At 37.5% G+C, this 14,814-nt stretch overlaps 1 protein-coding gene across 3 annotated transcripts in view; it reads left to right on the top strand.

Moving 5' to 3' along the window:
* Positions 1 to 14,814, top strand: part of LOC135200861 (uncharacterized) — a 167,942-nt gene that overhangs the window by 71,899 nt on the left and 81,229 nt on the right. For all 3 annotated transcript variants that reach the window (XM_064229569.1, XM_064229568.1, XM_064229567.1), the window contains 2 exons: positions 3,401 to 3,767; positions 9,959 to 10,058. In XM_064229569.1, the coding sequence (XP_064085639.1) occupies positions 3,401 to 3,767; positions 9,959 to 10,058 (467 nt within the window). The remainder of the gene's footprint in view (positions 1 to 3,400; positions 3,768 to 9,958; positions 10,059 to 14,814) is intronic.

The raw sequence follows: 14,814 nt of genomic DNA, 5'->3' as shown, positions 1-14,814 counted from the left end.
ACGAGAAATGACACTACATACAGATGCTGTAAAGTAAGATTGTTTTTATATGGAAAAAAATGTTCCTACAATAAGAATACAAAATAAAATTTAAATATGGAATTTTATTCATTAAAATACAAGTTTATTTTGACCAAAAATTTACTAGATATCACAATATATAAAGTGTTACAATGATAAATGCACAACAACCAAACCAAATAAGTTTTAAACTTTGAATGTCTTATCAACTTATTTGAAGCGTTACCTAGCCCATTGGCTCTCCTTTGCTACAGCTAGGCCCATATTTTATATAAACCCAATATCTTGAGCTTAGACTTTTATGGTTTCTTAAATGAGCAATTTGGGAAACTAGATATCTCTTACATTAGGATTGGGTGGAATTTAAAATATATATAATATTTATACAAAAGGTGACATAAAAAAAATGTTTGATTGGACTTGTGTAAGTAAATAAAATTTACCCCAGAAATGTGCCAAAAAAATGGATGCCCTTTATAAGGTCTACAGGATCGAATAAGTCTTCTTTTAAAAGATTATTATATTAATTATTAAAGAAGAACTTAGCATTACTAGTATGATTTCAAATTCATTCAAAGAAAAGAGGAAATTTGTCACAGTGAAAACACACTCATAAAAAGAGGAAATTTGTCACAGTGAAAACACACTCATAAAAAGAGGAAATTTGTCACAGTGAAAACACACTCAAAGGCAAGTAAGTCTCCTTACACAAGGCAGATAAACACACTTAAAATATTCAAGTGGGTGGAAGAAAGATGAAAAATTGGGGTGTGATGTGTCAATCACCCTTGAAGGAAAGAAAGCCACTTTACAGTGTTAGGCAGTCACACACATTTCAATATCCTCTGTTAACCTTCTTACGCCGGAGCGGTAAATAAAAAATTGTCTCCCGTATGCCGGAGGGGTTTCGGAGTGAGCGCGGAAGCGGAAAAAATATTTTTTTCAAAAAATCACAGCGCGCTTAGTTTTTTCAAGATTAAGAGTTCATTTTTGGCTCCTTTTTTTGACATTGCCTGAAGTTTAGTATGCAACCATCAGAAATGAAAAAAATTATCATTATCATATATAAATAATGCGATATATGATAGCGCAAAAAACAAAATTTCATATATTAATTGTATTCAATCGCGCTGTGCGCAAAACGGTTAAAGGTAACAAGTGAACTTTTTTTTTCCGTTGTAATGTACACTAAATTGCAATCATTTTGGTATATAAACACATTGTAAAACTATATAACCAACACAGAGAAAAATATTATCACAAAATAATGCATGAATTCGTAAACGCACGGACGTAAACTAATATTTTTTCAAAAATTCACCATAATCTAAATATTGTCCTAGAGACTTCCAATTTCTTTCAAAATGAAGACAAATGATTGAATATTACTATACTGTAAGAGTATTAGCTTACAATTGCAGTTTTTGATCATATCTGACGAGTAAAGTTGACCGAATGTCGAATATATATATTTTTCTATATGCAATTATTTCGGAAAATAATGCTACAACCTTCAAATATTTTTTGTTTTATTCTACATAAAATTGCCCACATTTTCATATATAAACTTTTATGAAATGCCTATATGAAATGGAGCAAATATTCCGAGAATGGGATGTACGCATTACGGAGATTTGTGGTGGAGAATCCTCGCGCGGAGGGAAGGAAAAGATTTTTTTTATTTTTTTTTATTCACCATAAATCTAAATATTTTGCTAGAGACTTCGAATTTGTTTCAAGATGAAGATAAATGACTGAATATGACTAGACTGTAAGAGTTTTAGCTTACAATTGCGTTTTTTCGACCATTTCGGTAGAGTCAAAGTTGACCGAACGTGGTTTTTTTTTTCTATTTATCATGATTTATAGCAAATATTTCAAAATGAGAAAAGCTACAAACCTTCAATTATTTTTTGGTTGTATTCTACATGAAATTGTGCACATTTTCATATATAAAACTTTATGTAACGGCTAATTTTAAAATGGTGCAAACATTACGACAATCGCACGTATGATTTTTCGGAAGTGTTACGCGCGGACGTAAAGAAAATGTTATTTTTTTTTTATAAATTCACCATAAATCGAAATATTGTGCTAGAGACTTCCAATTTGTTGCAAAATGAAGGTAAATGCTTGAATATTACTAGAATATAAACAGTTTAGCTTACAATTGCGTTTTCGACAATTTGGTAGAGTCAAAGTTGACCGAAGGTTGAAATTTTGGCAATTATCATTATTTATAAGAAAATATCCCAAAACTGATAAAAGCTACAACCATGGGTTGTTTTTAGTTGTATTGTGCATGAAATTGCGCACATTTCCATATATAAAACTTTTATATAATGGCTAATTTTAAAAATGGTGCAAACATTACCACAATCGCATGTTACCGCAGAGTTACCGCGCGGACGTAAGGAAAAAGTTTTTCATAAATTCCCACACCATAAATCAAAATATTGTGCTAGTTTTTTTAGACTTCCAATTAGTTGCAAAATTTAGGTAAATGATTGAATATTACTAAAACAATATTACTAAAATATAAGAGTTTTAGCTTACAATTGCGTTTTTCGACCATTTCGGTAGTCAAAGTTGACCGAAGGTTGAAATTTTGGCAATTATCGTTATTTATATGAAAATATCTCAAAACTGATAAAAGCTACAATCATGAGTATTTTATTGTTGTATTCTACATAAAAATGCGCACATTTTCATTTATAATACTTCATGTAACGGCTAATTTACAATGGTACAAAAAATTATGTCAAAGTGACGAAATAATTTCCGAAGATGTCCCCCGTCCCCCCCACAGATACTTTTTTTTTTCTTTTTAGTGCGGCAAGAAAGAAATTCGCGCACTGCGCTGCCTGCGTAAACTATTGTAAACAAAACAACACCTTGATCCGTGAAGCTCCAGCATCCCCCAAGGCGCCTGATTCAAAAAGTTTTAGGCTGGTAGGCCTATTAAGGTAGTATTTTCTGCAAATTTAAAAAAAAACAAAAAAAAACTTTTGTAAGTCGACGTAAAAACTACTTCCAGAATCGGCACACGGGATACGAAAAAATGTCGACGTAAAATACGTCCAGTCGGCATAAGAGGGTTAAAGCATGCTTACCAGACTATTTTTCCAATCTCAGATGTATCCAGTATGTTGAATTGCATTAAGTTGAGCTACTAGTTTATATTATATGCGAAAGTATGAAAATAGTTTCTCAGTTGTGATTTATGATTTTACTCATATGAAAGGAATTTTGTTGAGTTGTACATATGTAATTTTGCTTTATTTTATTTGTAGTAATTTTTAAGTCATTATTTTATGTTGTATTTTCCTTTTTACCCTTTGTATTTTGTTTGCTGTCATATAATATCTTTCACCATCAGGCTACCCAGATCCATTTCGGGAAGGTGAGGGGGACGTCGGTATGTGTGGTCCTCACTCCATGAGTAGCAGTGTAGAGGGATTATTCCTCCCTCCCTCAGGAAGTATCGGTAGTGGTCCCCAGTCTCTCTCATTAAGCCAGGGGTCCATTGGTGGTGGGGCTGCCATTGTCCCTGGTGCAACAAGTTCAGTGCCTGGAGGGGTGAGTGGAACTTCAGGGTTGGTCAAGTGTGAGAGTGATACTGCTGCGCTTAGTCATCAGCAGCAACAACAGCAGCAGCAGAACCAACCCTCACAGGCATCTCCCACATTCCCACAACATCCACGGGTCCATCGTAGAAATGTTTCTGATACCTCCGCCTTTAACAAGTAAGTTTGTCCTTAATTTTAGATGAATTGCATCAAAATTGGAGTACACTAATTGAGAAATTTTTATGGTATAACAATGAAAACCTTTGAATTACTTCATTCAAAGTTTATGTGCCATCAGATTGTTCATACGCGAACAAACCTTCGGTCTTAACAATAGGATAATTTCTAGTGCGTAGCTGGATCCGGTTAAAAAGCAAATGAAAGCAAGGAATCTTGTGATATCTGGCAAACGCATTGCGTAAGCTCGGGTGAGGATTGATCAAGGACAATGCTGCTATGCCAGTCTTTTCTTTGAATGCCTGGGCGAGAGTCGTGTTAACCTCATTTGGCCTTTTCCTGGTTCATTGCCCATTTTGCTTGTGTTTAGTGTGTGTGTGTTTGGCTGATATTATGGCTTCATTTTCTCCTCAGCGTCAGCGTATGTGCCCCAGAGTTCCAGGTTTTCCGTGTTCTCGTTTTCTGGCTTTGGCAACGACTGACCCTCACATAACGTGCAGTAGGTGCGTTCTAATTTTTGGTACTAATCACAAATCCTTGGACGGAATGGCGGGCATAGCCTAAGAGCTTTGAGGTCGTTTTAATGGCAGAGGACATTGGAGGGTTTCGACTCTTCCTACTTGGGGAGGTTTTTTTTTTCGGCCTCTTCCCGTGTTATCGTTTCGTCTCTTGCAGTAGTCAGCCCCCATTGTAGCATTGTTTCTGCATCTCCTTTTTCCTTTTCTTCCATTGATTCGTCAATGGGAATATTCGGAGGCCACCAGGCTAATGTTTGTAATGTAGGCCCTCCTTGCTTGGGAGTTTATTTGATTCCTGAGAAGGGTGAGGCTTTTTCATCAATCTCTTCTCTTCCAGAGTTGGAGGCGTCCAAAATGGTGGCGATTTGGAAGACGCTCAGGCTAGGGGGTACCCCGTCCTTGGAGGGGTTGCTAGCGCATATTGTGGAGGCTTGCACCCCCCCCCCCCAGCCATCCCCCCCCTCCTCCCGGCCTTGTCTTCGTGGGTAGCAGAAGTCAGCCATCTTGTATTGCTCTGCCAGTGTCTGCTGCCGCTTCTTCAAGTCGGAGTGACGCTGTGGCATCAGCCCCGTTGATTACGTCACAGGATCCATCTTTGTGTATTCCTCCGCCAGTGGTGTCTGATTCCCCCTTGCACCGAGGGGAAGCCGTGGCGTCACCACCACTTGTGAAGTCACTCACATCGATGACGTCTCTCCCAGTCGTCTGTCTCCTCTGATATGCCTTTCTCAGTCATGACATCATCCCTGCCGCCCAGTTTGCTACATCTCCCTTCCTTGTCATCGGAGACTTCTCTGGCACATTAGTCTGAGGTCATATGCCGGGCAGTGCTTCAGAGGTTGGACTCTGTTTTGGATGTGAAGTTGGCTTCCTTATCGGTTGGGAGGACTGGTAGGAAACGTGTTGCTTCGTCCCCACCTCCTGAGAAGAGTGCGCATAAGAACCAGTGCTGTCTTCCTCTCCCTCTTCCCCCCTCTACGCCCCATCGGCATATCAAGCGTTGGAAGGCTAAGGACTTTGCCCTCCCTTCGCCTACGAGGGAGGAACAACGTGGACGTGTTCCCGAGAGTGCTGTTGTTTCAGGCAGTTTTAGTGCTCCTTCCCGTGTGCAATCTGCAGGGGATGCTTCGTCCTCTGCCTCGAAATACGCTAACATGTTGAATAAGAGTTTAAAATATGTACATACTTTATACATCTTTACAGTAATATCATTACTTAAAGCTTGTACAGTAACCTCCCCGTTAACACGAGGGTTACGTTCCTGGAGATGTCGTGTTAGCCGAATTCGTGTTAACAGGGAAGTATTTCTCCATAAGAAATAATGGAAATAAGGGGGTTAACGTTCCAGGGCAATGGGAAACTTAATCTATTTTGGATTTTTGCCAGGAAAAAACACTTTATTTATATATTTAAAGGTCACAGAAACAATAAAACACACATTCTTACCCTAGTTGTATTTATTTAAGAAAATACTGTTCAGTACATACGTAGTTGTAACGCACGTAAACTTAGTATAAACACTATGACGCATCACTCCAGTTCCCACGCTCACCCCCCTCTCCCTCCTCACTCGACTGTCCTTCCTCGGCCCGCGCTCTCTTCTCACCCCCGTCTCCCTCCCCACCCCCCCTCCCTCCTCACTCCACTGTCCTTTTCCGGCGGCCCCCTCTCTCTCCTCACCCTTCTCTCTTCCCTCAACCAGAACTGTTTTTTTTTTTTTATAAAAAACTGGCTGAGTTTTGTTTGTGTTGTTTTCTTCTTCGTTTTGTTCTAGCATTACTGTGTAGCAGTTTAGTTCTGACATCACCTTTCTAGCTATTGTAGCCTCCCTGTTGGATTATGTTGGGATCCTTGGCTTCTAGGATGTCTAATGCTCCTCGTATGGATGACAGCGCTTCCCCTCAAGATCACTTTTTGTTGAGAATTCGCTCAGGCTCTGGGGTGGGTGCTGTAGGCCGTGATGCAACTGCCTCCAACTCTGCATTTTGTAGCTTCTCCATCTCCAAGAGTTCTTCGTTTGTCAATTCCTCTCGGTGTGATTCAAAGCAGTTCTTCATATCTTTTTCTTCAAGTTCATCGACCCAGCTTCCTTTGCCTTGACAAGACATTCTTGCTAGCTTTGTGAATATTTTCACTGATGTCAAAGCCCGACGAAATCATACACCAATGAGGACACAGCTGTTTCCAAACCCCATCCAGGACATTTCCTTGGCACTTTCTCCCAAGATTCTTTAATAAAACAGAGAGCATCTTTGATGGTAAACTGCTTCCAATATTCCTTTCACAGTCCATCTTATCTTTTTGTGTCCTCGCAAACCATGTCAGTTCAGGGTCGAACGAAGATAATAAGACTTGAAAGTTTTGATAATTCCTTGGTCACATGGCTGAAGCAATGAAGTGGTGTTTGGTGGCAAGAAAGCGAACTGGATGTTGCTGGATAAATTTTCTATTGACGGAGGATGGCTGGGCGCATTATCCAAGATGAGCAGAATCTTGAATGGAATCTCTTCCTTCTCAGTAAAGCTCTAATTCTTTTTCCAATTTTCCAACGTAATCCTTAAAATGCTTCCCGTCATCCATCCTTTTTTGTTCGAATACCAATAGCAGGGTAGGAAGGTCTTGACATAGCCCTGCGAAGACACAAGAACAAACAGAATTATAGTCGATTCATTTAACTCTAAATGCGAAAAAAATGTGAGTTAATAACAAAAAAAAAAAATAAAAAAAAAAAAAATTATTTACTTTTTTTATATTTTCGTTCCTAAAACCCAAACTATGAAAGTCAGGCGAGAATGAATTATTTTTTATGAGAAAGTCAATAAAATTCCCTAAATATCGACATATAAATCAATGGAAAACGAATAAGTCAAGAAAAATGGGTTTGGATACGGTAACAGTTTCATTGGATACGGTAACAGTTTCATTTTCACTGAGAGGGAATGGGTAGGTGCGATCAGCTGATTTCATTGTGAGAATTTTACTATGCCAGGGATTTGAGCATGCGCAGTAAAGAAACTACTTTGCTGGCGTATTGATACCTGAGATACACGGTCCAAGGTATGATCTAGCCTATGGAAATCGCTACTTGTCCGAAAAAAAAAAAAAAAAAAAATGCCCCTACCACACGTACGAAAAAGGTTGGTAAATTTACGTACCGCTACGTCAGTTGGATGGATAGGGGATAGATAGGGTTAAGGTAGATTCTTGCGCCTACGAGCGTTTGTTTGGCGGCCTCTGATTTGAGTTGCCAATTAGCGATATAAGAGATTTGAGTTGCCAATTAGCGATATAAGACGTTGCAGCTTCGACTGCAACATAATAAGACATATTCTTCATTTTCTCTTCACATATTACACGCATCCAAAATCTGAAAGCCCCAGCGTATTCAGGGTGATTTATTGTATGAAAATACAAGTTTTAATTCATCTTGATCGTATGACTTATTAAAAATCCGATGATAAATAAAAACACGTGTAAAGATTGAAACTTTTTCTCTTCACTTTTGTGGCTAATAATTGACGTTTACCTTACCTTCAATGCTCATGGATTTTCCAAGTGATAGATGAGGGCAGGCTTCAGCTTACAGTCTCCCTCTGCATTGGCACCAAACAATAGAGTGAGTCGATCCTTGGAGGCCTTGAATCCAGGTGCTGTCGTCTCTTCAACCGAGATGTAAAGTCTGGTTAGGCAGTTTCTTCCAATATAGACCAGTTTCGTCTACATTAAAAATCTGCTTAGATGTGTAGCCACCTTCCTCGATGATCATCTTGAGGGTATCTGGATAAGTCTTGGCTGCTTCTACATCGGCAGAGGCTGCTTCCCCAGTCATCTTGAGATTGTGAAAGCCATATCGTTTTTGAACCTGGCGACCATCCAGCACTTGCATTAAAGTTCTTGACTTTGTCTTTCTCCTCCTCGTCTACCAGATCATTGTGAATGCTCAAGGCTTTAGCCTGTATAATAGCCATGCTGAGAGGGACATTCTCCTTGTTCTGGTGTTGAATCCATTGTGCCAGTAACTTCTCCATCCTCTCCATCTCTAAAGATCTTGCCCTGGAACATTGTTGATGAGGAAGCTGATGTTACCAGCGACAGCACTAGCTCTGATTTTGTCAGCATTCGCCCTCTATGGTCCTCAATGTGCTCTCGGTAAGACCGTAGCGTGAACTATAACTGAAGTTTTTTCACCACGATCATAGCGATTCAATACTTCTAACTTCTTTTCTATGGTCACAACTTTCCTTCTCCTCTTTGATTCACTCTCCTCACTCTCCTTTGAGGCAAAAAGACGCTTGGGTGCCATAGTAAAGTACGCACTATATTATGTTAATCAATGCTAGATATTAGCTCTTCTCACTGCGAGGGCTGGATTCACACTGAGCCAGCAGGCGAGAGAGAGAGAGAGAGCGCGGGAAAGGTGGGGTGAGTCAGACTCTCAACACATCTCCCGCGCTCTTGCTCTCAGCGGAAAATTCAAATCGTGTAACATCGAATATTACGTGTTAACAGAATTTTTCTGTATGATTTTGAACTCGTGTAAGATCGAAATCGTGTTAACAGAACTCGTGTTAACGGGGAGGTTACTGTATATTGGGTGAGCATTGTCCCTTAGTCATATCACTCTATGCTTCTGCTGAAGTAGGATACTAATGGGGATAAGTGTAAATTTTAAGAGTGTTGTGATTTTTCCAGAAGAACCCATACAAATGGCCAGACAGAGTATAACGTCAAGTTATCAGGTGTTTTAGGGTCCGATCTTCTGATAAATAGCAATGTATATTTTAGCAAGCATCTATTCCACATAAGTACCATAGTTCCTAGCCTAAACAAATCTACGCTTTGTCTAACTTGACCTAACGTTCAATTTTAGACATCTTTCAAAAATGTCACTTCTAAAATGGTAGCATATCAAAGAATTATTATTATAGTGGTATTTAACAAGAAGTTTTGACAGTTTCACATTTGTTGGTTTTTTCATATAGTTTTGACCATTAAAGTTTTTATTTCACTTTGTTTATAGTTTAAGTGTATCTTGAACAATATGTAATTTTTTACACTTCAGAAATGGTTCGCATTTTATCCTCTTATTTAAAGAACATGATTGATCATCTTAGTCTTCAGATACCAATTGTTAGTACAACTGCACAGAATTACTGGTATTGAATTGCAGTTGATTTTCTGTTTGTTAAACATTTACGTAGATTCCATATCCATATCTGCTCCCCTAACTAAACAACTTTTTTTTAATGTTACTAATTGCAAAGTGATTGGTGCAGGAATTTGAGCAAGTTGAATAGTAATTAGTCTTAGAGACAGAAACTGCTTTGTAAGCCTAAGTAAATCTTTTTTTTTTTTAATTTTCATTGTTAAAAACTGAACCAGTCATTGGTATAAAGCATTTTTACCACATTTTTATGTTTATGATGCCATGCATTGTTGTAGAGCATGAAGAGAGGTAGACATTTGAATTCCAAATTTTCAAATGTCTCAGTACTGATAAAAAAAAAATAGTTATTTCCTGTGGTTTCAACTTCACTTAAATTCAATTAAAACATTATTGAATATCATGCAAAAAAATTACAAGACTGGGTTTGATCATGATCCAGTAGTTACATTTTTAATCATTTGTCAAATAAGTAATACATTTTGATACTCATTTTCTTTTGATTTCAGAACATTTGCCAGTGAAACTACACAGTTCTTGGCACCTTTTGAAGCATCAGTAAGATCAGCTGAGAAAGATGATGTCCCACCAAATACTGAAGGATCACATGTAAGAAATATTTCTTTTATGCCATACTATAGATTACTGGTCTGTTAGTTTAGGTAGTTTTGTGTTTTATATTTTATTTGTAATCCCTTAAAAAGTAAACATTGATACTAGCACTGCAGTTATTATTCATTTGTACCAATAAGAGCTTGATCAATCCTTTAACCATAGGTAATGAACTTAGATGCTAGATAGTACTTTTAACCATGTGCTATAGGTGGAGAGCATGAAATTGAGACATTAGATATAAGGCATTTTTAAGATGGAAAATCAAAGAGAAGAGCTTTACTCAGGATGACTTAATTGTGTTTATGTATTTTATGGAGCTCCCAGAACTTTACATATGAAAATAAAGAGAAAATTCTACTCTTATTAGAAAAAAAAATAATGAAGAATTACGGAGGCGTGTGAGTCTTTGGGGTAGCAGGTATGATTTTTTTTTTTTTTTTTTTTTTTTTTTTTTTTTTTTTTTTTTTTTTTTTTTTTTTTTTATTTTTTTTTTTTTTTTTTTCTTCTCTCAAACAGGTCTAAAGTTCATGTTATTTGATAGAATAAGTATATGCTCATGTATAATAGTGTACATCCAGAGTCAGTTGAGTTTTTATTTATTGTAGTTTAGATTGAACCCATAAGATTTTGGTGAATTTGCCCATTACTTGTAACAGCTATATCCAAACTACTTGGAACTTGTGTAATCGTAAACTTATATCTCCCACAAGGCTTATAAAGTACAGTGGATCCCCCCATATTCGCGGACTCACACATTAATGGATTTTCTCAGGGACATTTCCCCGCATTATCCGCAGAGATTCGCCTATTCGCAGTATTTTTCTGAGAAATATCTACAAATTCCTGTTTTGTTTTTTTTTCAATTTTGTCAGAAAATGCACTTTTTGAGATAAAACTATAAAAAAAAAGGTATAAAAATTGTTAGTGGGTTTTTCTTGAGTTTTAACTAACAAAATAGGAGGTTTTAAGCATTTTTATAGGGGTTCCAACTATTTGCGGGTTCTAACTATTCAGGGGGGAGCACTGTATACTTTTTGATATGGAACTGTAGCATTGTCACTGGGAACTTACCAGATGTAGAGTACACTTCCTCAGACATGATACTTTTTGGAGGAATGTGGGTATCTATGGAGACTTGGTAGGTTCAGGGAATGCAGTACACTGAAGCTAACCTCAATTTTTCTGTCAACTGACTGCTCAAGTGACTAATAGTCAAGGTGCTATTTGGGGATATTAGCCACATGCAGTAAGACATTTTGTCTACTTCAAGAACGTGTAAGATCATGGAATTCATGAGAGGTTATGAATACCATACAGTGGACCCCCCGTATTCGCAGACTCACAGATTCCTCTCCGGTCCATTTCTACCCCATTATTTGTGAGGAATTCGCCTATTCGCGGGGTTTTCCGACGGTAAATAATCACTAATTAGTGTATTTTGATGTTATTTTCATGCCTAAATACATTTTTATAATACAAAAATTATTTACTAATTTTGAAATATTAATATTGATCAATACTGTATTAGTAAATTTAGTAAGATTAAATGATAACACAATATAATAATAATAATTCTCTCTCTTACAGAGATGTATGTTTTTTGTATGATAAGTAAATGATTTACTAATTTTCCAATATTAGTAATAACCCTTAAACGCTGATTGGACGTATTAAACATTGACAAAAATTGTCTGTTGGTTGCCGAATTGACGTACGAAACGTCGACACAAAAAAGTTTTTTTTAAAATTTGCGGAAAAATAGTTATAAACCTACTTGGCGAAAACTTTTAAATCACGGACCTTGAGGGATGCTGGGAGTTCACGGATCAAGCTGTTGTTTTGTTTACAATTGTTACCCAGGCGCGCAAGCGCAAATTTCTTTCTTCTCGCACTAAAAAGCATCAATGACACATTTCAGAAATTATTTCGTCACTTTGACATAATTTTTGCACCATTTTATATTAGCCGTTACATAGAGTTTTATATATGGAAATATGTGCAATTTCATGTAAAATACAACTAAAAACAACTCATGGTTGTAGCTTTTATCAGTTTTGAAATATTTTCATATAAATAACAATAAGTGCCAAAATTTCAACCTTCAGTCAACTTTGACTCTACCGAAATGGTCGAAAAATGCAATTGTAAGCTAAAACTCTTATATTCTAGTAATATTCAATCAATTACCTTCATTTTGCAACAAATTGGAAGTCTAGCACAATATTTCGATTTATGAAAAAACTCTTTCCTTACGTCCGCGCGGTAACTCTTCCGAAAAAATAATAAATTTTTTCTGTCGTAATGTTTGCACCATTTTATATTAGCCGTTGCATAAAGTTTTATATATGAAAATGTACACAATCTTGTGTAGAATACAACTAAAAACAACCCATGCTTGTAGCTTTTATCAGTTTTGAAATATTTTCATATAAATACCGATAAATAGAAAAAAATTCGACCTTTGGTCAACTTTAACTACACCGAAATGGTCGAAAACTGCAATTATAAGCTGCAACACTTACAGTCTAGTAATATTCAATCAATTACCTTCATTTTGCAACAAACTGAAAGTCTCTAGCACAATATTTCGATTTATGGTGAATTTTTGAAAACCTTACGTCTTTGCGTTACGAATTCATGCATCATATTGTGATAATATTTTCTTTGTGTTGCTTTGATCGTTTTACAATTTTTTATATCAAAATCATCACAATTTAGTGTAAAATACAACGAAAAAACAATTAACTCATTAGCTTTAACCGTTTTGCTCACAGCGTGATTTGTATACAATTATACGTATATGAAATTTTTTTCGCGCTGTCATATATTCCAATATTTATATATGATAATGATATTTTTTTCATTTCTGATGGTTGAATACTAAACTTCAGGCAATGACAAAAAAGGAGCCAAAAATGAACTCTTAATCTTGAAAATTAAGCATCTTGTGATTTAAAAAAAAAAAAAAAATTCCACTTTGGCGATCACTCGCGAACGCCGCCAGCATACGGGAGACACTTTCAGAAATACCGGCTTGGCGTTTAAGGGTTAATGTAAAGAGCAGTTAATACATTAAAGAAAATACTACAGTGAATTAGTAAGATTTTAGTTTATAAATTTTAAAAAATTATGCAAGAATGAAGGAAACAACACAGTCCTTCACCGCATCTTTCTTTCTCTCAACTTACAAGGTCCCAAGCTTGAGGTCCAACAGCTGTCAAATATATCAAGTAATGTGCCAGGGGGGGGAGGGAGTGTGCTCTCTCTCTCTCTCTCTCTCTCTCTCTCTCTGCTCTCTCTCTCTCTCTCTCTCTCTCTCCTGAGATGAGAGAATTTTATGGTACACATTTATAATAAGTTTATTACTATTTTCAAATGATAGTAATAATAATAATAACTGTAATTACAAAAATCATATGTGAAAGTATTTTACAGAAATACTGCGTTATTCCATTTTACCCTACATCTTGTCTGAGTAAAGACGAAAGCGCTTGGATTTCTGGCTATCATTTTCCTGTGGGATTCGCTTAGTTACGTACATCTACAGTGATTTTTTAAACACACACACACACACACACACACCCCTACACACAGATATATATATAGTATATATATATTTGTTCATACACGAAACAAACCTTTCGGTCTTAACATTAGGATTTACTAGCGCCAAGCTGGAAACCGGTAGAATTAAAATTACACTTGTGAGATCCAGGGACTAATGGCATCTATACCAGGTCACGGGGCATGTATACCCAGAATGCCCACGGCTACCTGTGACCCATCAGTTATTTTTCCCTACCGCCTTTAAGATAAGACGTGTTACTGTCTATCTCATTTAAAGCCGTTTTTTCAGTTTTGCCCGTTCTTTATCCATTTCATTTTTTATTTTGCATTCCTTTTCTTTCTCCAAGTGTGATCAGTGTGTGGTAAGAGTGTATACGTGGTATAGATGGAGAAATTTTGCCTCAACAGCGGGTTCGTCTACCGCTTCGAAGAGGAGACAAAGGAAATGCCCAGGAGTCAGTGGCTTCCCTTGTCTAGGTTCCTAACCTCGGTGTCGACGGATTTCCATCCCAATCCAAACCGTTGTTTAGTAGGTTTTGCAGGGACAAAACCGTATGTACAGACTTTTACTAAAATTCCCCGTGTTTCTGTTTGTCGCGGTTGGTCGGTGGAACAGTGGAAGAAGTCTATGGGAAAAGCCAATACAAAAGAAAGGGGGGTGACGCCATCTTTGGCTGGATGACCAAATCTTACCGGCTTCTTTTGTATCGGTAATAAACCAGGCTGCTCCATATGTTTCTCCACCTGCTTTTGAATTGTCTCATACCCCTTCGGTTTTCTCCTAGCGGTTCTGTATCGGAAACGTCAGGAGGGGCCTTGGGTAATTTTATGAATAATTTGCACTCTCCTTTGTTCCCAGCAAGTAAGAGGGGAGATCCGCCATCTTTGTTCCAGGCTCCTGCTACGCAAGCGCATAGGTTTAGATGGGTTACGTGGTCAGCGCTGGCCTACCAGGCGTACCAACCTTGGATGGTCTGCTTGCGCATTATATGACGTCACGGTTCCAGCAGGGTCCGGCAGCGCTGAATGTTCCTCATCCCCCGGGCTTGCAATTTATGGGAATTAATGCCGATGCTTCTCCATCCCACTCAGTATTTACAGCGATGCAGAACGTGGGAAGTATTTGGCAGCAAACGTGCGCGTTACCCAGCAGAAACCTCTCAGTCTCTCCCTACGAGAGGGA

This window comes from Macrobrachium nipponense, chromosome 27 (assembly GCF_015104395.2).
Source record: "Macrobrachium nipponense isolate FS-2020 chromosome 27, ASM1510439v2, whole genome shotgun sequence".
In the NCBI taxonomy this organism is placed as follows: domain Eukaryota; kingdom Metazoa; phylum Arthropoda; class Malacostraca; order Decapoda; family Palaemonidae; genus Macrobrachium; species Macrobrachium nipponense.
The sequence above is the reverse complement of the archived record's forward strand: the minus strand, read 5'-3'. Positions and strand labels throughout refer to the sequence as shown.